This window comes from Sceloporus undulatus, chromosome 6, assembly GCF_019175285.1.
Source record: "Sceloporus undulatus isolate JIND9_A2432 ecotype Alabama chromosome 6, SceUnd_v1.1, whole genome shotgun sequence".
Taxonomy (NCBI): domain Eukaryota; kingdom Metazoa; phylum Chordata; class Lepidosauria; order Squamata; family Phrynosomatidae; genus Sceloporus; species Sceloporus undulatus.
The window spans coordinates 113676230-113699396 of record NC_056527.1 but is presented as its reverse complement, the minus strand read 5'-3'; the positions used below and the strand labels follow the sequence as shown (position 1 = coordinate 113699396).

General features: G+C 39.7%; 1 protein-coding gene and 1 gene segment (V, D, J or C); both read right to left on the bottom strand.

The window, feature by feature from the left end:
- Positions 1-12198: 12198 nt before the first annotated feature.
- Positions 12199-13129, bottom strand: LOC121933898. The segment is given in 3 exon segments: positions 12199-12332; positions 12629-12931; positions 13060-13129. Coding segments are annotated over 3 exon segments (486 nt in total).
- A 1511-nt stretch (positions 13130-14640) lies between these two features.
- On the bottom strand, positions 14641-17869 carry LOC121933897. The gene is made up of 4 exons (XM_042473883.1): positions 17772-17869; positions 17303-17683; positions 15596-15903; positions 14641-14667 (listed from the first exon to the last, which is right to left on the bottom strand). The coding sequence occupies exons 1-4, from the start codon at positions 17815-17817 to the stop codon at positions 14641-14643; spliced, it is 762 nt and encodes a 253-aa protein (XP_042329817.1). The 5' UTR covers positions 17818-17869.
- Between the last annotated feature and the right edge of the window lie 5298 nt (positions 17870-23167).

Here is a 23167-nt window from a genome sequence, read left to right as displayed (position 1 = left end):
GTAAAGCCACCAAAAAATACAATAATAGCAAGGAATTCATAATGGTAAATGAAGAAATGCCTTCACTGGGAGGAAAGAGAGACCTTTATGTCAAGGATAATTTCAGCTTATATTTGAAGGGTTCTTTTTTCAAGGGGCTTTCTCACCATCCTCACCATTTCCTGGAGAGATTTGCATGAGCCATTCCCTTGCAACCCCTGAAATATAAATTGGTTATTGAAAAGTGAGATATAAAAAGCTCCATCTCGTTTTCATGACATTTCTTCAAATTCCACCTACTTTCTGGTCCTGTCCTTTGTTCGCTTCAGATTACAAAATTTTGCTTTTCTATACCGAATTTACTGTGTAGACAGAAACCTGTTGGAGTCATACACAACACTCACATGCAACTTTTTCAAAAGGGGTTTCAAAAAAAGTAAGAATCTAAAAATATATAATGAAAGCATCGGGGAATAATAAATATTATGATAGAACTTTAAAAATGATAGACAACAAAGAAATAAAAGAAATAAATTGTTAGTAAACTACAATTGCTCCAGAATGCAGAAACACAAACTTAAAGATGCAGATCAGAAATTCAGGGATGTTCTGAGATCCAGGTTGTGAATGAAGATCTGGGTAAGCCATGGAGTACGGATTTTAGCTTCCAGGAGGGGCAGGATTTGTGATTTAGCAATCTGGGATTCATCAATTGCTAGCAGGAAAATAGTAGAGGCTCAAAGGAGACGTTACAAAGATCAAGCAAGAGAAAAGGTTCCAGGGATGTTTGTTGTAGGGAAGACACAATTCAGAATCCTATTTGGGGTCTTACACCTTCATAACTGCTCTCTAAAAGCAATTGGTTTATTTTCTCTCTAAAGCGGAATGGCCATTCATTTAAAGCTTACAGATGTAGAGTTGCATACATGTCATTTTGCATAGATGCATATTGTACATTGTTTAGTAAGTTTTAGGTTTCTAAAATTCATATATATATATATATATATATATACACACACACACACACACACACACACACACACAATTTTAAATTGATTGTTTTGTCTTATTGTATACCATCCTGAGACCTTGGTATACAAATGGGATATAAACATTTTAATGAATCAGTAAATAAAGTGTGACTTGTGCTTTTCCATATACAAGTCATCTGTGAGTAATAACATTCACTCACAATATGTTTGACTTTCACTTCTAATGTGGTGTACGCCTGTTAAAGCCAAAAAGGCTTAGTGACAGAGGTCCAAAACACACAGCTGAAATAATCCAGTTTGAGATCGCTTTAACTGTCCTGGCTCAATGCTAGGGAATTCTGGGAACTGTAGTTTTGTGAGATATTTAGCCTTCCTAGGATTCCATAGCAAAGAGTCAGGGCAGTTAGGGCAATCTCAAATTGGATTATTTCTGCAGTCTGTTTTGAACCAGGCTGAAATGGATACTCACAATGTCTTTTTATTAGGCACAGACAATTATGAATTCAAAAGGTGCTAAAAGGAATATCACTGCTGACCAAGTAATTGTGTTCCTTTAGAAGAGGAAGAAGGATAATCATAACTTCACACCAGAAAGAAGTCTCCTGGATCAGTTATATTCCCAAGGGACAAATACCAATTTTGGCCAGTCACAGGAACCCATCAGTCATAGAGCTGAAACCACAAAACAGCCGGAGTGGATCACTATTTTATTTTCTTCAAGACTAAAGGCTTCTTTAAAAAATATTTGCTATGTCTTTGCTGCCCTCTTTTGGGAAACTGGAGAAGCCCTGTTTTTTGGACTGAAGAATAGATAAGATGCTGCTGGATATTCACCCAGATTAGTCCAGCAATAGTGGGAGAGAGGAATGTTAGTTATGTACCGTGGGAAGTAAAAATGCTCAAAGAATGTGCCTATGTGTTATTTGAGGCAACAAAAGTAGAGTGGCATGTATTTAGGGTACCTCTAAGTATTTGTTCTTTGTACTGTCTTCCTGATAAACTGATAATTATGTCACACTAGAACTATGGAGATGGTAGTTCATATTCCTGCTCAACACTGAAACCATGATTTTGGGATTCTCCCTGGCTGGCATCCCGTTGGTGATCTATGTAGAAGTAAGCACCTCAAGAGAAGTGATGGGAGATTTTTTTTTCTCAAGTGTGGAATACACATATTCATTTCAAGACTCTGGAAGCTGAGTTATATGTGTAATGCCATTAGAGGGCCATGCCTTGTGCATCAATTTGCATCATTATGCAAGAGCCTGGAGGGGCTCCAAAGGATGAATGCAGCACTCTGATGTTGGGTCATTGACTGGTTTTCTGATTAAGTGTACTGTGATTTAACAGCACACAAAATACCAGAAATAAATAACTCTATCTTGTTTAATTCTTTTCAGCATGGAGGAGAAAAAACTGGGGGGGGGGAGTATCTCCTCCTTAATGCCTTTGAGTCCTGCAATTTTCAGAGAAATAAGACATGAACATGAAAACACGTGGCAACCCTGAAAATAAGAGTTGCAATATTTTGCTAGGGACTGGAAAGCATAGCTTCCCCACCCTCCAAATGTTATCTCAACATCCAAAATTGTGTGATGAGGAGGAGTTGTTTCTGAAGACCTCATGATCCATTGGTGCAGTCATCACCTCAAGCTCAAGACTGGTCTTAATGGAGCAAAGAAACATGTTGTCATTTTGTGCATACACCCCATTGGCACACAATTGCTTTGCTTGGGTAGAGCAGAGATGAATCTGTCCAGAATGATTCCACAGGGTAAAGAGGGTTTTTACTTTTATGTTTGCTTAGTGAAGGAGGAAACTATCTGCATTGTTTCCACCTGTGTCCGTTTGAAATGTAGGACAGTCCTGAGTATAGATAGTTTATCTTTCTTCATTCTTAGTTGTGCAGTGGATTCATAGTCACACATGTCATTGTTGTAACTTGAACAGGATGACTTCTTCACTTTGAAAATATGTCATCCTGGAGTCAAATCTGAGCCTGAATGCCTGATTTCAGAAGCAGGTATGAGTGCATTTGGAGTGTTGGTGGTCATATGTGCCCATTCCTTGACATGCTAGAATTGGGTATGGGGACATATGCTTGCTGAATATATCCCATTTATATCACTCTAACATACTCTGTCATTTAAGTGTTGAATTTCAACTCTGGTGACTAGGATTCAATTCTCCACTAGGCCATGAAACCCACTGCTTGATCTTGAGCAAGTCAAATGCTCTCAGCCTTGACAAAGGCAATGACAAACCTCCTCTAAGCAAATCTTGCCAAGAAAGCCCCAGGATGAGTTCGCCTTAGGGTTGCCATAAGTCAGAAACATTTGAAAGGCACACATCAAGAACAAATCATATTCTATGTCAGGCTGCCTTTGGGAAATGTCTGGAAGCTTTAGAGGATCCAGAAAGTTGGTGGGCAGACAGCTGGCCAGAACTGCTTAAAGGGAACATACAATGTCCTTGTGGCAGCAGCACCTCTGGTTACTGGTCCATTTCCAGGAATTATTCAGTGATCTAGCTATGACCCATAACGTTCAATATGGCTTCGGTTCAGACTAATCTGAAAGTATGGTTTAAATATGTTTTAAACTGTTTTAACTTGGTGTTTAAAGTTTTTTTAAAAATAATATTCTTTGGTTTTTAGTTGTAATTTTAATTTATTATATTATTAGTAGTTGCTCTCTGTATGTTCTTTAGTTAATTTTTTGTTATTTTTAAATATTATAATTGGTAACTTGTATGATTTTCTGTAGGTTTATTAAGTATAATGTATATTACCAGCCATCTTGGGTTCTCTTAACAATTTGCGTATTTTATTTTGGGTAAGCAATTGAAATCTTAGAATGGCTTTAGGTTATTTTAAGATGAGTTGACTCATTATTCTCTGCTCTGAGGTCTCTTAATTTGTGTAAGCTAGAAATAGTTTAATTTATAAGTACTGTAATGATAAATTAATAGAATCTCCCTCTACCCCAGAATGTTTGGTTCCCTCATCAATATGCAACATTCTTCCCACTACTTTCCTTTTCTGCCTAGTTCTGTTGTTTTTTACATAATTGTTTGTAAAAATCTTCCTTTATTTTGTATCATCATTTCAGCCCAAATACCTCCCACATTTTTCAATGAACGCTGGAAGCAAAGTGAAATTAGATCAGCCCATGTAAAATTTATAATCTCCCATTGTATCTTATCCTTTCTTGGTGTATCTCTTTTGCCTCATTAATCTCTTTTCTGGCTTTCTAATGCCCCTGTTGGCGACTTTTTCTAAAATGAATGCACCAAAGGGATTTTGTCTGAGGTCTGCTAGGACATGGCTGTGTCTTCTGCTTTTAGATTGTTCATTTGCAGATAGAAGTTGGAGCTGTCCTTAGACGCTGTGAATCGCCCTTGGATCACAGAAGAATAATAGCTGTGCCCAGAAGCAGTGCCATAGTAGTATACCAGCGACTCTAATCCTTTCCCTGGTTTCTGTCTGATCCAATTCATCCCATAGCTGCTAAGATCAAACCCACTTGTGGCACAGGTCAGCTTATGGGATTCTCCAGATTTTTTCAATGCTGGATCTGACTGGGTCAGCACCACCTGTGAGATGACACCTGGCAGGAGAAGATGAAGGGAGGGAGATAAACTTAAGAGAGAGAAAACAAAAGAGAAAACAATATTATATTGCAAAAATGGAAATCCCAACATACATGAGGAGGCAGCTGCCAGAGCAATGAGTATTTTCAAAATGAGTTGCATTGCAGAAGGATGGCCTGGATCTCTGTCTGTAGCACCAGGAAGTCTATGTCAAGTAAGATGGGTTGAAGGTTTAAGAAGGAAGTGAAGGCCCTCTTGCCTTTGCATAAATCCATCAACAAACAGAAGTGACAGGACTGATAAAGAATAAAAAGCCCCAGTAGTCAAGGTTCCAGAGCCATTCTGTAAAGGTTAGGAGCTATGCATCTCTTGTAAGCTTGCTACATTCAAATCACGGTGTCCTTTATATTCTTTCTTGTCATCCATCAACTTGCTCACTGTGTCTCATTGTGCTGCACAGACAGTTGTTTCAACAACTATGTGGATTTTTTTTTTGTAATGCTGTTGTCCCTGTCAGCCATGGATTTGTATTTTCTAAGATAAAATGAAGGTCGTCTTACACATTATCCAAGTGCATTCCAAGTCTTGTTCAGGGTTTCATTTGATATCATATTTCTGTCTGACTCAGGCATGGCATAGAAGAAACAAAAAACATTCTGAGTCAGGCAACATTAGTTTTGTCTCTCCTGTTAAAATTCTGAAGAAGAAATAATGATATATTCAAAATTAATATTAACATGCCCGAAGTATTTTCTCTGACATTGATCCTAGTGGTTTTGATGAAATCAATGTGGAAATAGGCATAGTTTGGACTGCTCTTGTCATTTAATGTCTAGTTTCAAGTTCTGCTATATTATCTTTTATGTTTAATGTGTCCTTCCTTCAAGTGACTAGAAAGGTCTAGTGAGGTGGCAAGAGAAAATACAGGATGTGCATGGAGGCATCCCTTCTTCCGCCTCTAACACTGTGACACTGCTAACTTTCCAGCTAATGTATATAGAATATGTTTCTTGCTGGTATAGCAGACAAGGAGTCTGCTGGCTCGGCTGCTGTAACATCATCAGGCAGCTCAGCAGTGAAGCCACCAAAAACTTCCTAGATTTTCCCTTGTATTGGTACTGCAGACAGAAATCACTATTCCCCCATCTAGGGCACTTGCCATGTATGCCTGCTTTTCCAAAGCAGGAAGGAATCATTGTCCTTTCCTGCTTGCTCACCACCACCCTGGCACGCTGCAACACTACTCTCTTCAGTAGTAGGGGCTGCTGGTGGGAGTGCCTTCAGGATCTGGCATTACCAGTGAAGACTTTGGGAGAAGCACCTGGCTTCAGAATCTGGTGTGGCTGTAACCATGCTGAACCCTGAAGGTCTTGGGGGGATGGCTGCCTCAGCAGTGGTCTAGGTGGCTGTGTGGATGGGGAGGGCAAGGCAGTTTGCCCCCAGCCCTACACACAAAGGAAATGATCAACTTGAGAGCTGAAACCATGCTTCAAAGTCCTTGTAGCCAATGTGTTTTTACTCTTTTCTACTCATCATTGCTGCCCTCTTAGAAGATACAGCAGACAAGAGCTTTATGAAGAGACAAGAAGTGAGTGCCAGCTAAGGACCTATAACCTTTCTGCACAGAGTTTTGGGTGGCTGAAGGACACACTCTGTCTATGCCCCAGCATGCATAGTTCAGTTTACTGTCATGGTAATTTTTCCAAGTCTGAGAGGTCTGTGCTGTGTTCACTCTGAAGTATGGCTTTGCTTCCATAGCTGGTCCATCTAAACCAATTTCCCCAAAAGTTTCCTTAATGAGAGTCATAGTATGCTTAATATCACAGATGCTGATTCAGAATGGCACGTCAGACACCTTTAATTGATTAACGAAATCTGAATTCTGAGAGTTCCAGCTTCCCTTTAGAGTCATTGCTCAAGTCAGCAACTGCCTGTATTTTTTTCCTGTTGGGACTAATAAGGACTTATGAGTTGAGGCAAAAGATTTTATCTTTTCCCTTTTCCTAATGCGGCATCCCCTCTACACACTCAGAATAAAACAAAGCAACAAAACAAAACAAAAACAGATAAGAACTGGAGGGAAAGATGAACAATTTTATGAGGGAAAACCCTTTGAATTTTTGTAATCTGGCATGGTTTCTTCAGTTGTATTAGACTTTTGGTTGAATATATCTCATGTTGAATATATCACATGCAGCTATTCCAATGAACAGACAATGATGAGACTCAGATCTACCACTCAGAATTCTTCTTCTCAGGGTTTCTCAAAACACAACGAACATGTTTTTCAACCATTTTCTGAATATTTTAAACTGGGTTTTTTCCATCTTAACTATTCAGTACACAGACCAATCTGCAATCTTGATGTCACTGCAGCTATAACTGTACCAAAGATGTTTTCTATAGTGTTGGCCTGATGCAAACACCTCTATGAGTCTCAGCTAACAAAACAGGAATGGGTGAATTGTTCCTCCCCCCCTCATTCTTTTTTACCCAGAAGTCAGTTTTTTCACCAAGTTCAATGAATGTTGGAGAAGCAATACAATACTCTCTTTAGTGTGGATTATTTTGCTAATTGTTTTGCTAATTTCTCTGCTAATTGTTCTTTCAGCTGACTACTAAGTGTGACTAGGAAATGTTTACAGTAAAATCAGTTTCCTCTTTTTGTATGCAGTCCCAATAGAAACTGTCTCACTGTGTCTCTTCGGGCACAGAAGTAGACAGCTGAGTCCTCTGGTGTCACGGATCTCAGCTGGAGGGAGAACTCATTCTTGGAGGTGTCTGAAGAGATGGTGGTGCGACTCTTTAGGGAAGCGGCATAATATGTGCTCCCGCTATAGGGGTATATTCCTGCAACCCATTCTAAACCCTTGCCAGGAGGCTGTCGGATCCAGTGCCATTCATAATACTGAGTAGAGATGGAGAAGCCAGTCACATGACAGAGTAGATTGAGAGTCTCCCTAGGTCTCACCATTCCTGGTCCAGAAGATATGAGTTGAACATCTGAGAAAACTCCTAGGAAAGAGAGAGCATTCCAATGAATATCTAATATCCTTTACAATACAATACAGGAAAGTGTTTAGATGTGGAATAGGAGATAAACTTACCTTTTGCTAAGGCCACCAAAAAATACAAGAATAGCAAGGACTTCATAATGTTAACTGGAGAAATATCCTCACTGGGCAGGAAAGAGGGACCTTTATATCAGGGGATATTCAATCTTCTATTTGAAGGGTTTCTCTTTTGAAGAGGGTTTCTCAGCATGCCTACCATTTCCTGGAGGAATTTGCATTAACCATCCCCTTACAATACCTGAAATATAAATGGATTATTAGGAAGAGGGATGCGATCTCATCTCATTTTCATTACAGTCCTTCAAATTCCACCTATATTCAGAACCCATCTTTTGTATCCCTCAGATTTTTTTTTTCTGTATCAAAATTACTTTGTGCCCAGAAAGTACAAAACTGGCAGTTTTTGTGACTTAATGCTCTGGCATTCAATTTCTTGAGACGTATTCAGAGCACTCAAGATTAATTTCATCGGTTTATTGAAGCTTAGTCTCACAGTCCTCCAGGTTTAATGATCAGACCCTTAACATTAGAAATTTCAGTAATATTTCTTGCTTCATATATGACTGGTTCTCCTGTTGTAATCTGACTGTTCTGTTATTTGTATTCTATCACTGATCTCCTCCCAGGATTACTTGGATGAGTTGATGCTGTATTTCCCATACAGGCATTTACCCAAATGAATTTTGTCAGGTGACAGTGATCCCATCCAATAGATCCAGCACAATTTCATATAAAAACAATTCCATTTTAAAGGATATAGCTGTCTATTGGGAAAGGTTTATTTCAAACTTCGTGTTTGCTACAAGGAAACATTCTGACCATAATACTATTAGTGTCATAGATATATTTAAGTTACCTTACACATGTATTTGTATTGTTGCAATGGACATACAGTATTAGTCCACATAAGTGGAGTTCCACAAGTGTTGCACATTGAGTTTAAATTGTTAGCCCTATCTAGAAGAAGCCATAGAATCAATTGATTTAACCTATGCATTGACTTACCATTCAAGAAGTTATTCAATCTGACTACCCTAGCTGGGAGTAACCAACAGGGTTCCAGCCATGTAGTGGCACATTTTGTCTATGGTTCATAACTATTTGTCACTGTCTTCAGTGTATCACTGCATATCTCCCATTGCACAATGAGTAGGTATATTGGCAGACACAGGATAAGTTGCACACTACCAGTATTCAGCAGAACTGTGGGGTAGTGCAATCACAATGTAACTACATTAGTACCAGCTTGCACTACTCAAGAGGAATGTCAGATGTCATCTCATCCTAATTATACTCCTTAATAAATCATTATGCTTCTTCCAGAGGATCTTCAGAAACTGATTTCTGTGGAGCACTAATACGCACAACTGAGTTGTACAATTGATTCAGAACAGGTCATTCAACAGTAGGACATAAAATATTTTTGTTGTGTGAATGGCAGTAAATGGTAGGCTTTTCATCTCTACTATCTACATCTGGGGTCATTGCCTTCAATACTTATATTCCTTCTCATGATGTCTGGGATTGCCAGATCTCACTTTCTGACTAGAGGCAAGTAAATTATTAAATATTTCTTATCCCATTTTCCTAGGTAGATAAGAATCATTTCTTCTTTTCACCTTGCTCTGGGAGTAGCTCTTTTAGTTATGATTTCTATCTTAATTTCCAAACAGGAAAATATTTACAGTGCTTGTGTTTGTGTATGTGTTTGAATGGCAAACTGTGAGCAGCTCTGATCAATACTTAATGCATAAAGTTGTGAGTCATTGTGATTAGCATTAATGGATAACACTTCATGACACCACCAGAGTCAAACCTAAATCTGAAATTTTGGTCCAGAAATCTCAGCACTTGGGATAATCCGAACTGACAACCCTAATGACAGTGGCATCACTAGGGTTGGTATCACCCAGTGAAGTAACGCATGGTATTCGATCCATAGAGAGAAGTGGGAAATAAATAAATAAATAAATATTATTGTGTCACTGATCTCTCTTGACCTCTGCCCATACCACACCATACAGATTCCTTAGTAATGTGTTCTGTACTAATGTTACTTGTAAATCATAACTCTCTATACCACTGAATGCAGTGGTCATAGATGTTACATAAACAACACAAAAAATTAAAACTATGCCTTTAAACTACAATATCATATACACAGCCTAAATGCATTTACATGTACATAGATTCATGTGGTTCAGATGAAAACATGGTAAGATGTGATATTTTTAGAGAAAATTTAAAAAGAAAAAGAAGTATGAAGGGAACTTAGGTATCATCTCATGGTCAAGACTCACAACCTGGGCTCAGTGGAGCATAGGAATGTCCTGTTATTTTGTGTATACACACCTATTGGCACACAGTTGCTTCTTTTGGACACAGCAGAGATGAATCTGGGTAGAATGAGTCAACTGAAAAAAAGGTTTTTTTGCTTGACTTCACATTCACTTCCCCTCATTGTGTCTCTTACACAGTAATAGACTGCAGTGTCCTCAGGTTTCAGGGTGTTTATTTGCAAATATAGCAGACTGTTTGAATTGTCCCGGGAGATGATGAAACGGCCTTTCAATGCATCTGGATAGTATTTATCAGGGGGATTGGATGGGCGAATAGGGCAACCCACTCCAGACCTTTCCCAGGAGCGTGTCTGACCCAGCTCATGTAGGAGCCGCTGAAATCAAACCCAGAGGCATGGCAGGAGAGGTGGAGGGACTCCCCAGGTTTTCTCAAACCCCCTCCAGACTCCTCCAACTGGATCACTGACTCCACATCTGGAAGGGGAAAATAAAAATCATTTTTAGGCAGACTGAGAATTGAAACACATCACTATTCTCTTTATCTGAAAGAATAAACACTACCATAGCAAAGTGTAAAAATAACAACAAGATGGATCCAATGTAACATTTCTTCTTTTCTTCCAATTGAGATGAAGCCAAAAATGGTCAGAGTCAGTCACAAACAGTTGTGTGGATGGTTGTAGTTGGGGCAGGGACAGTATATCCCAGAATTAGAACAGGGAGTTACCCATGTATTTGCATCTACTTGACTGGAAAAGATCAACAGAGGCCTTTCACAAGCCAATATTTGTCTACATTTGCATGATTTGTAGAAGGTGAGTAACATTTGTACATATGAATAGGATGATGTTTTCGGACAAGAAGGAAGACTGAAGCCAATATTAAACAAAATATTGCTGCTTAGTGATGGAAGAAACTGTCTCTGTCTGTGTTGGTTTTAAACATGGGCAGAACCTGAGCATGGATATGTTATCCTTCTTCATTCTTAGTGTTGCAACAGAACAAAAGGCACATATTACACTGTTGTGAATTGAACAGAACAAAATCTTCACTGTGGGCATATGCAGATGGTTCTGAGCCCCTATTTAATGTATTACAGTGGAACCTTGTCTTACGCGGGGGATCAGTTCTGGACTCCCTCGCGTAAGGCGAATTCCACCTATGTTTGAGCCCCATTCATCTGAATGGAACGTGCTGCCCCACGTGCCCCACGCGCTCCCTGTGGCTTTAGCGCATACGCTCAAAGCCGCATATAGCGCACCCATGTATAATGCAGGCACACTGTACTTGAGAGAAAGTATCCTTCCTTGTTTCAAAAGATCATAGTACAATCAAAACAGCTACTTCCCAGTAGACCTTTTTAAGATCATATATACAGTATTGTAGGATTTCAGCAATTGTCTTACTTTACAATAGCATGGGATACAGCTTCCCTGTGTAGTTGATACTCAGTTTGAGTGGCATATATGAGTGTGTTTGAACAGACAAAATGTATAGGTCATATGCATTCATTCCTTGACCTGTTGGAATTGGCTATGTTAACACCTGCTGAATGCATCTCATTTGGACTACTCTAACATATTCTATGTCAAGCTGCCTTTAGAAACTGTTTAGCAACATCAGAGAGTCCAGTAAACTGTGGGCAGGCCATGGACTGGGACTGCTTACAAGGGAACACATGACCTTGCTGCACCTGCTTCTACTGGTTACCGATCCATTTCCAGGAATTATTCAAAGTGCTGGCTACCAACTATAAAGTCCAATATGGCTTGGATTCAGATTAATGTGAAACTGTATGAGCTTGAATGAGCCTGCTTGAGTTTTAAGATCTTTGGGAGACAGTTTTCTCTTGTTCCTATGACAGATGTGTTTAGTGAAGGCTGCTCCGAAAATGTGGAATTCTCTCCTTTGGGATGCTTGTTGTAGTTGTTAGCTGTCCTAAAGTTGACTAAGGACCAAAACAGACTGCAGAAATAATCCAGTTTGAGACCACTTTAACTGCCCTGGCTCAATGCTAGAGAACTGTGTGAACTGTGGTTTTGTCAGAGAGCTCTGGTGCCACAACAAACCACAGTTCTCAGTTTGATAGGACTGTTTGCTTTTATTATTAGGTTTTAGTTGGTTTTTTAAAAATTGTTATTTCAAGTCACCTTGCTTTCTGTTCAGAGAATAAATAAACACACTTCCCTTAAGAGATTGTAGATTTGGTTTGGAGTAAACAATTGAAGTCTTAGAATGGTTTTACATTATTTTAAGTTGAGTTTACTTATTGTTCCCTACTCTGAGATTTCTTGATACAGTGTAGGTCAGAAATACTTTAATAAAGAAAAAATAATAAATGGATAGCCTCTCTCCTCTACCCCAAAATGTTTGGTTTCCTCCCCAGTATGCCAAATTTTTCCCAGAATTGTTTTGAACAGTCCTCCTTTATGTTGTTTCATCATTTCAGCCCAAATGCTCCCTGCATTTTCTAATGAACCTCTGAGGCAAAATGAAACAAGATCTGCCCAAGTTAAAAAAAAGTTTGATCTGGACATAAGAATAAAGTTATGAATAACTGTTACTGTATCTCGCCTTTCCCTGATGTACCTCTTCTGCTTTATTCATCTAATGCCCCTCCTGGCAGCTTTTTCTAAAATTAATGCACCAAAGGGATTTTGTCTGAGATCTGCTGAGATCCTTCTCACTGTGTCTCTTGCGCAGTAATACACTGCTGTGTCTTCTGCTTTAAGGTTGTTCATTTGCAAATAGAAATTGGAGTGGTCCTTAGAAGCTGTAAAGCGTCCTTGGATAATAGGGGAATAATGGCTGTTCCCAGAAACAGTATCATAATAGTAAACAAGCCATTCAAGTCCTTTGCCTGGTTTCTGCCGGATCCATCCCATCCAGTAGTCACTAAGCACAAACCCACTGGTGGCACAGGTCAACTTATGGGTTTCTCCAGGTTTTTTCAATACTGGATCTGACTGGGTCAGCACCACCTGTGAGATGACACCTGGCAGAAGGAGAGGATGGGAAGGAGATATATGTAAACCAGGAAAACAAAAGCAACAACAACGGCAACAACAACCACATCCACCCAATTTATGTTATATAGATTCCAAAGTGGAAATCCCAACATACATGAGGAGGAGGCTGCTAGTACAATGAGTATTGGCAAAATGAGTTGCATTGCGGAAGGACGGACTGGATCTCCAACTCTGTGCAGTGCTAGGAGGTCTGTGTTGGGTCAGATGGGTTGAGGGCTTAAGAAGGAGGTGGAGGCCCTCTTGCCTTTGCATAAATTCATTGACAAACAGAGGGAAGAGAACTGAAACAGAATAAAAAGCCTGAGTAACCAAGATCTCAGAGCTATCATGTCACTACTTCTTTGATTATTATTTTTTTGGTGGGATCGATCTGCTTGCTCACTGTGGCTCATACTAGTTTGCAAAAAGTTGTTTCAATAACTGTGTGAGTTTTCTGTGTAAAGTTATTGTCCCTGTCAGCCACAAATGTGGATTTTCTAAAATGAAATGGAGGACTTCTTCACATTCTCAAAATGTATTCTAATTACTGCTCAGAGTTTCATTTCATTTCATTCCCTAACCCCCCAGATTGCTTCATTTTCAAGATAGGAAGAATGAGGGAATTTTTAAAGGAAAACCTATGTGGGATAAAAGAAAAGTGACCCATGTTTCCATTCAAGGTCTGGTTGTGTTTGAATCCCTGTGTATTTACCTATGTTAATGCTGATGTTGGGTTGCTAGCTCTTCTCTCTCTTTTAAAACACTTCTACTACTACTACTACTACTACTACTACTAAGTTTCTTTCTTTCCCATTATTCCTCAAAGCTATATGGCCGGCAAATACTATATGACCATTTCTATTTTTATGCTGTCTTCCATTTGGAATTTGCTGATGCCAATGGAACAGAATTTCATTTCACAATGTTGTTTTGAAGATTTTGCCACAACTTGCAAACTTCATAATAGAGATGGAAAGACTCTCAAATGTTTAAGTGAGAGTAAGTGAAATGGACAGATTGTCCCATCTGGAGCCACACCTGGATTAGTATACAGGACACAAGTGCGGATGACATCCAGTAGTTAGCATGCATGCGCAGTATGAACCTTTACAAACAGGAGTGTATGTACTCTTAAAATACCTTTGGTGACCAAATGAGATGAATAATGCTTAATAGTAGTCTGAATTGATGCTAAATCTAATACTGAAAAGAATAGAGCATCTATGATGAATTCAGGTTGATGAAATCATTATAGATAGTACTGTCTAAGCTATTAATTCACTTTACAGGTAGAAGGGAGTTAGCCATATCTTGACATCTAAAAATTGCAGAGGGAATTCTCTTGAGGGATTCAAACCCTTCTGGATGTATAATGTATTCAGGCAAACAGTTACAGGAAATAGTCACCCACACAAATGAAAACCACATAAAGACATACATGAACAATTCTTTTCTTTCCATCATGACTACAAAACTATTAAGAGATATTTCTCATGTCTCTACTGTCTTCTATAGAAAAACTGGAGAAGGGCATCTCATGAGGACTGGCCTCAAGTCAAATTGCCACTAGTTGTTCAGAGAGGCACACAAGGAAATTCAGATATGATGGAGACATTTTTACAAAGACACACGCTCAACTAACCATCCACAGTTTCTTCCTGAATGCAGCTAATTCTGCCTTACAATTCCAGTGGAGTCACGTAAGAACATCTTTTCTGATACCCTTAAAAAAAAGAAGATTAAAGAAAAGGACTTATGAAACTGAGACACAATATTATCATCACTAAAGGCATCCAAAATTGGCATGGTACACAAACAGATCGACCCATTCATCCCTTGGAATACAAAGAGCCGAATAGAAAAATAAATTCATTCCTAAGAATTTGATTCACTCTACCTGTTGGAATATGTGCAGTATGTGAGGGAGAAGGCTGAAGAGCCTACATTAGAGGAATTAAGGCTGTCTCAACACTTAATAGAAAGTTGGGAGGTTTCTCAAAAAATAAGTGTAGCTTTAGTGGTTGAAGCCATGTTCAGCTGTTGTTCTTGTTCCCTCATGACTAATGGGTTTTCTACCTACTCACATACTCCTAGTGCATTAGTGCCACATGAAATGAAACTGGCTCTCTGCCTCAAGTACTAGCTGCAAAAGTGTAAGTGTCAATTGAGTTGTGGCTTTGCCCACCCTGTCTCTTTCTCCCTTTGTGGAAGATGTGAGACTGGCAAAGCTCGCTCTTCAGACCCAGATAACATCAAGGCACACTCACTCTCTCTCAACATCAACTGGCACATAGACAGCTCAGTGCAGTGGTGCCACCTCCCCATCCATCTCGGGGAATGGCTCTGGACTGAAGTGGAGAGAGGTAGTTCAGAGTTATAAGACTACTGTCTGCAAATATGCCACTCATGACCTGAAAATGGAAATGGCCAATACTGGAAGTTCAGAAAAGTAACACCTTGGAACAACCCATAGTAGGCTAGATCTATGCCAGATCATATTCAGTGCTAAATATAAATAACTGTTGTATCATCTTCTGTTCTTCCTAGTGAGTCTATGGTTTGTGGTTTTCTGGAGCTCTCTGTGTTGACATTACTGTTAGTTTAATGGGGAGAAAGGCTTTTTGTTTGTGGTTTAGGAGGATCTCTCTCACTGTGTATCTTGCACAGTAATAAACAGCTGTATCATCTTCTATTACATTATTCATCTGCAGGTAGAAGTTGGTGCTGTCCTTAGAGGCTATGAATCGTCCTTGGATTGCAGAAGAATAATAGCTGTGCCCAGAAGCAGTGCCATAATAGTGCACAAGCCACTCTAGTCTTTTGCCTGGTTTCTGTCTGATCCAGTTCATCCAGGTGCTACTAAGTGTCAACCCACTTGTGCCACAGATCAGTTTATGGGATTCCCCGGGTTTTTTCAGTACTGAGTCTGACTGAGTCAGCACCACTTGAGAGAAGACACCTGATGGAAGAAATAAAAGGGTCAGGAGAAACACCACCAACAAAATCCAGCTAATAGTTGACTCTACAGGGACAGATATCAACCCCAAATTCAGTGTCCCTGAGAATCAGTGTTGAAAGACAACATACATGAGTAGGAGGCCATCAGTGCAATGAATATGGGCAGTAAGGGCCTCATGGCAGATGGGCTAGCAGACGATATCTAAAGGACTTTGTGATGCTAAGAATTCTGTGTGAGGAGGGAGGCTTTAAGGGTTTAAGAAGGAACCGGACATGTTCTTGGATTTGCATAAATCCACCAATAAAAATGAGAGCTCAGTATTAATACCAAATGATAAATCTTGAGAGAAAGATTGGTCAAATAGGTTGGGAGCAGAGTTACAATCATGACAGTAGTGTTGCATTTGTGACTAGGGTCTACATTTGTCACATTGCTTCAAGCTAACCTGAGTATTCTGGTGCTGAATTCCACCCAAATCCCCCCTTACATGCTGCAGGTTTTTGGAGGGTTTTCAGCAAACCACAGCCAGCTAGCTTTCCGTGGGGTCTCTCTGAGCTGCCACTGCACCTACAAGTTGCTTTAATGTCAGAACAAGGCGCCTGGTCACGTTATCAGTGCTAGGCACCTTGTTCTGATTTCAAAGTGACTCTGGTGTTGCCGTGTTTCACTCTGAATTTTCTGGGAAACTCAGAACAAAAGGTAATTCTTTTTAATATGAGAAGGGGTAGAAACTCTAAATTGGGTCTGGGCATTGTGTAAACATCTCAGACTCCATTTGGGGTTTTGAGGCTGTGTAGCATAAACAGGACACATCCAGCTCAGGGGTGGAATCTGGGTTTATAGGTAATGTAGACAAGCCCTAAGCAGTGATCATGGATATAGAATAATTACCTGGATTTATTCATCCATAACTGTTTCATATTGGTGAGCACCACTTAGTGAGTAACACTGTTACCATAATAGCTAGAATTTGTTATAATTTCCACAATCACAACTAGAGTTGCATCCAGTTCTTCACACAGTTCTTCACACAGCAAAGGATAGCAGGGAAAGAGTGGTGATGACAAGTCCTGGCCAAAGACAAATCACATATGGAGGAGATGATCTTGCTGGGAAATGGATGAGAATTGATAGTATTTTTAACATTTTTATTTGGCAAATGATGGTACCTGCATTTCACAATTTTCTAAAGATGGTCTGTGGAATACCTTCTAATAATAAGTATTATGATTTTTATACATAACTATTGTGTACATAAGTATTAAGTATTTTTAATATGTAAGTTTCAGTCCATTGCAGTTTTTCAAGCTCTGTTAGACCATTTAGGTATAGTGCTACTGTACTTTCATTTCATATCTTCCTTTCCTTTCATGGCTTTCTGAGAAATGGTGTTTCCTACATAACGGTTTCTGCTCTGGAGGGAAATTAGAGCTTTTTTGTACAAGCTGCAAAACAGAAGCCGTCACTGTGCTTCTTGCACAGTAATAGAGGCCAGAGTCTTCTGGCTTCAGGCTTGTCATCTGCAGATGGACTGAAGTTTGAGCATTGTCCCTGGAGATGGTGAATCTGCCCTGGACCTTGGGGTTATACCACTGGCTACTTCCACTGGGCTTGCTTACTTCAGCCACCCACTCAAGTCCTTTCCCTGGTGGCTGCCGAATCCAGTTCATGCTATAATCAGTAAAGGCAAATCCTGAAGCTTTGCAAGTAAGGCGGAGGGTGCCTCCAGGTTCAACAACTCTGCCCCCGGTCTCCACCAGCAGATCCTCTGCATGGCCACCTGAAAATGAAAATCAAATTGGGAATCAGGGGATCCTTGCGTAGAAAAATGTACAAGTTCCTGCTTTTATTGATGAGAAAAAAATTACCTGGGAGGACTAGAAAGAAAAGGCAGAGATTCAGCCAAAGGATCATGTCTCTGACTGTTTAGAGGGTTTCTGGAATTAATTCCTGAACTGGACAAATATAGTTTGTTTGTGAGAGGATGAGAGATTGAGACTGCAGCTTTAAGGAAGTGAGCCAGAGTGATTTGCATGGGCTCCATATTATAAAGGCTGCATTTATCCCTCCTTCTGGGCCTTGATTCCTACTCATCTGGAATAGCTGCACTGAGGGCGCCACAAAATCTTTGGGCACGGCTAAAAAGGGCTTGGCTGCTTCCAGGGCTGACAGTGACCTGTTTGGGGATGAAGGAACTTGGTTCAGATTCATGTCTGCAATAATCGTGATAGAATAGAAGCAGATGTTTGCTGTGATAGCAAATATAGACCCATTGTGTTTTTATATAATTTTATCTCCTATTTTCATAGAATCATAGACTCATAGAGTTGGAAGAGACCACAAGGGCCATCCAGTCCAACCCCCTGCCATGCAGGAAATCACAATCAAAGCATCCCCGACAGATGGCCATCCAGCCTTCGTTTGAAGACCTCCAAGGAGGGCGACTCCACTACACTCTGAGGGAGTTTGTTCCACTGTCGAACAGCCGTTACTGTCAGGAAGTTCCTCCTAATGTTCAGGTGGAATCTGTTTTCCTGTAGCTTGCATCCATTGCTCCAGGTCCTAGTCTCTGGAGCAGCAGAAAACAAGCTTGCTCCCTCCTCAATATGACATCCTTTCAAATATTTAAACAGGGCTATCATATCACCTCTTAACCTTCTCTTCTCCAGGCTAAACATCCCTAGCTCCCTGAGTCATTCATCATAGGGCAAGGTTTCCAGACCTTTCACCATTTTAGTCGCCGTCCTTTAGACACGCTCCAGTTTCTCAATGTCCTTTTTGAATTGTGGTGCCCAGAACTGGACACAATATTCCAGGTGGGGCCTGACCAGAGCAGAATAGAGTGGCACTATTACTTCCCTTGATCTAGACACTATACTTCTATTGATGCAGCCTAAAATCGCATTGGCTTTGTTAGCTGCTGCATCACACTGTTAATTCATGTTCAACTTATGGTCTACTTGGACTCCTAGATCCCTTTCACCCATAGTTTCATTCAGCCAGGTATCTCCCATTCTATATCTGTGCATTTCATTTTTCCGCCCTTACATTTCTCCGTGTTGAATTTCATTTTGTTAACTTTAGCCCAGTTTTCTAGTCTGTTCAGGTCATTTTGAATTTTGATCCTGTCCTCTGGAGTATTAGCTATTCCTCCTAATTTGATGTCATCTGCAAATTTGATAAGTATGCCCCCAATTCTGTCATCCAAGTAATTGATAAAGATGTTGAATAGCACTGGGCCCAGGACAGAGCCCTGTGGGACTCCACTGGTCACTTCTCTCCAGGATGAAAAGGAGCCATTTGTGAGCACCCTTTGGGTTCGGCCGGTCAACCAGTTACAAATCCATGTAACAGTTATCTTTCCTAGTCCACATTTTACAAGCTTGTTTGCAAGAATGTCATGGGGAACTTTGTCAAAGGCCTTACTGAAATCAAGATATACTATATCCACAGCATTCCCTTCATCTACCAAGCTGGTAATTTTATCAAAGAAAGAGATTAGGTTTGTCTGGCATGACTTGTTTCTCTGAAACCCATGTTGACTTTTTGTGATTATGGCATTGCCTTCTAGATGTTCACAGACTCTCTGTTTAATGATCTGCTCCAGAATCTTTCCTAGTACTGATGTCAGACTAACTGGACGATAATTGTTGGGATCCTCTTTTTTCCCCTTTTTGAAGATAAGGACAACGTTTGCCCTCCGCCAGTCTGCTGGGACTTCTCCTGTTCTCCAGGAGTTCTCAAAGATTATTGCCAATGGCTCCGATATTACTTTTGCCAGTTCTTTTAATACTCTTGGATGTAGTTCATCTGGTCCTGGAGATTTATATTCATTTAGATTTACCAGATATGCCTATACTATCTCTTTACTTATTCTGTGCTGAAATCCCCCTATTCTGTCCTTTGCTCCACCTTTGCCAACCCATACTCTACACTTAGGGAAATATCAAATTGTACTTTGAAGAAGAAAAAGATCAGGATAGATGGGTTGGAGGTAGGGATGCAAGTGTCCCTTTATTATAAAGGATATCACTTATTTGAGGGCCAGAAAACTTGTACACATGGAGCTGGCAGGTGTCATTTATGGTAAGGAATGCCCCCATTTGAGGGTTGTAAAGCTTTTTTTTCCCTTTATAAATTGAATGAGATACCACCACATCCCATAACATTCTGAATTTGGAGATGTGGGTCCTTCATCAGGATAGAAAAGTTTGCATCAGTTACCTAAAGGACCGCCTCTCCCCATACATTCCGCCTCGCACCCTCAGAACGTCTGGGCAGCAATTACTGAAGGTGCCTGGGGCTAGGTTTTCCTCCACCACACGGAGGACATTTTCCACGGCTGCCCCAGCCCTTTGGAATACGCTGCCCACCGAGCTCCACTTGACTACCACCCTGGCCCAATTCAGGAAGGACTTAAAAACCTTCCTGTTCCAACAGGCATTCCCCGACTAAAAATCCTGTGGGCCTCCCTCCTCTTCCGTGGCCAAGAGGTTGGGCTATGGGGCTTTTAATTCTGTTAGTTTTATTGATTGTTCTTATTGTATGGTTAGCCTGTGTAGTTGTATCTTTTTATATTGTTTATGGCACCATTGTTTTAACCCATGTTGTAAGCCGCCCTGATCTTGGGAAGGAGCGGGATATAAATAAAATTTTATTATTTATTATTATTATTATTAATTTATGAATGCCGAGAATGATCAGCATTTTATATCAGCTACTTAGTTAAGTATACCTAGTAACTCCTCCTGACCCAAACACCCTAAAACCCACCCCACTCAAACCTTATGGAAGTGTTATTGTTATTGTTATTGTGTTAATGTGAAGTTCCTTCATTTCTGGAAAAATTAATTTGGCTGTGGGGGTGGGGGGGAATTACGATCAATAGTAGTGATTGTGTGTATACTGGTCGGTTACAACAATAATGTGCTTGTGTCTGTGTATAATTTCACAAGTTAAAGGTTTCTTGGATTTCATTAGATAATTTTAAAAAGTCATTTATCATAAGTATGGACCTACTTACAATACATAATATAAGTGTATTGCATTGTATTGTACTATTGTATTAAACTGTTTCTATTGAAGCAGGACACTTTTCTATTTTTCTTTCTTACTGAAAATATATCTGTGCTATCTGCTTTCCTTTATCAGCATGTCCATGACATGTAACTTCTAGAAATCCAAAATTACTCAAGCTTATGTTTGCCTAAAATATTTTTGGCTCAATTCTGATCTTACCATACTAAACTTAAAAGTGATTGGTCATTGGTTAACTGAAACAGAAGAGGCCTTATAGCTTTTATATATATATACTAGGTTATTGACCACTATTTTTATATCAATTACGTTGTTAGGTACACTTAGTAACCTTTCCTGATTCAAATATCACTACCACCCCAAACCTTATGGAAATGTCATTTACCTATGCTTCAATGAAAGAATAAACTTTCATCCTCTTATGCGGCTGATGCCTGGAATAAATTAATTTATAAATTAATTGTGGACAGTTACATGTATCTATATGCCACCTATGTGGTTGTATTCATTCCATAGCACTGAATGGCTCATGACTGTTTATTGTTGTTGTTAACTGCCCCCGAGTTGATCTTGACCCATGGTGACCCTGTGGGTGTGATATCTCCCACACTGCTCTGCTTAAAGTCCTGCAAATCCATACCTGTGACCTCCCTAATATGATTAGGGATTTTCATGATTCTTTTATGATTCTAACTGTTGTGCTCAATTGTATATCTTTGCATTTTAGGATCTTTTCTAGTTCTTTTATTGCCACCTTTCCCATTCTTAATCTTCTTTGAATTTCCTGGCTGCAATCCCCATTGCTATCAATCTTTGATCCCAGGTATGAAAATACTGTTTCTATTTCCTCATTGTCTAGGCTGATTTTCTGTAAATTCTCTGTTGTCATTATTTTTGTTTTCTGTATGTTCAGCTGAAAGATGTATAGGAAATCTCTTGGGAGATTGAAATCACTCAAGGACAGATGTTGTTTTGGGAAAACAGCCAGAGGAACCAGTCACCCACAAGGCAGCCCAGGTGCAGCATCAGTGTTACAGTTCCTTCATGACTAAAGCCATTTTCGAAATATTGTTCATGTCTCTGCTGCCCCCTTTTGGGAAGCTGGAGAAAGGTAGGCTCTTGATCCTTCCTCCTACTCTGGGTTTAATACACATCACCTTATTCCCAATTTTCACTCAGGAATAAATACTAGACTTTTCTATAAAGCTCAGGGCTACCACCTTCCATGTTTCCCTTCAGTAATGCGCAGCAACACTAACTTTTATTCAGGTGTAATTTCCTTCCCTTTGCAAGGTACACAATATTATATTCATGGTTCTTTATATTATTGATATAAAGTGATAGTAGTGAACAAACAGGAGTTGAAATCTAAATAATATTTAACTGTATCACAAAACTAAGAGCCTCATCACATTAGATGAATCCCACTTAAAAACAGGATTTTAAAAGTGGGGAAAAACCACCACAAATATGGGAGGTTTTTTAGATGCATTTCCAGCAAACAGTAATAATGTGAAAATAAAGTGAATGGAAAGTGGACAAAAACGACACCTTTTTACTTTATTTTCATGATATTGCTGTTTGGAAGAAACATCACTTGACAAACCTCCCACATTTGCAGTTGTTTACTACTTTTAAATCCCGTTTCTGAGCGGCATTCATCTAGTATGATAAGGTGCTAAGAGTATGGACAGAATCCTGTTACTGGATAACCTAAGCAGAGACAGGCCTTGTATATTGTGCTAGACTTTAATTAATTAATAAGTTTTTAACCAGTGTTAATTTTTTGTTAGTTTCCTTGTCTTTCTTACTTTTGCATGTTGTGAATTTTTAACAACTGTATGTATGTTTTAACTGCTATAAGCTGCTTTGTTTCCCACATTGGGTAAATAAGGTGGGATATTTGATTCCCCACTCATGCACAAAAACCCACTGGTTGACCTTGGGCAAGATACACTCTCTCAGCCTCAGAGGATAGTAATGGCAAACCCCCTCTGAAGAAACTTGCCAAGAAAACCCTATGACAGGTTTGCCCTAGGGTCACTATATGTCAAAAATGACTTAGAGACATGAAACAACAACAACAACAACAACAAATTAAATGAGAAGGAGGAGGAGGAGGAAGAGGGGGAGGAGGGGGAATGATGATAATTTCCCCCCATCTTCCTGGAAAGAATAATAATACAAAAGGTTGGTGGGGGGTATCAGACTGAGGCCAGTGAAAAAA

Coding starts and splice junctions, on each gene's coding strand:
- LOC121933897 (XM_042473883.1), bottom strand. CDS start 17,817: ATGATCCTTTGGCTGAATCTCTGCCTTTTCTTTCTAGTCCTCCCAG. Junction 17,684..17,771: donor TTTCTTTCTAGTCCTCCCAG/GTAATTTTTTTC, acceptor TTTCATTTTCAG/GTGGCCATGCAGAGGATCTG. Junction 14,668..15,595: donor ATTACTGTGCAAGATACACA/GTGAGAGAGATC, acceptor CTTTTTTTTAAG/GGTATCAGAAAAGATGTTCT.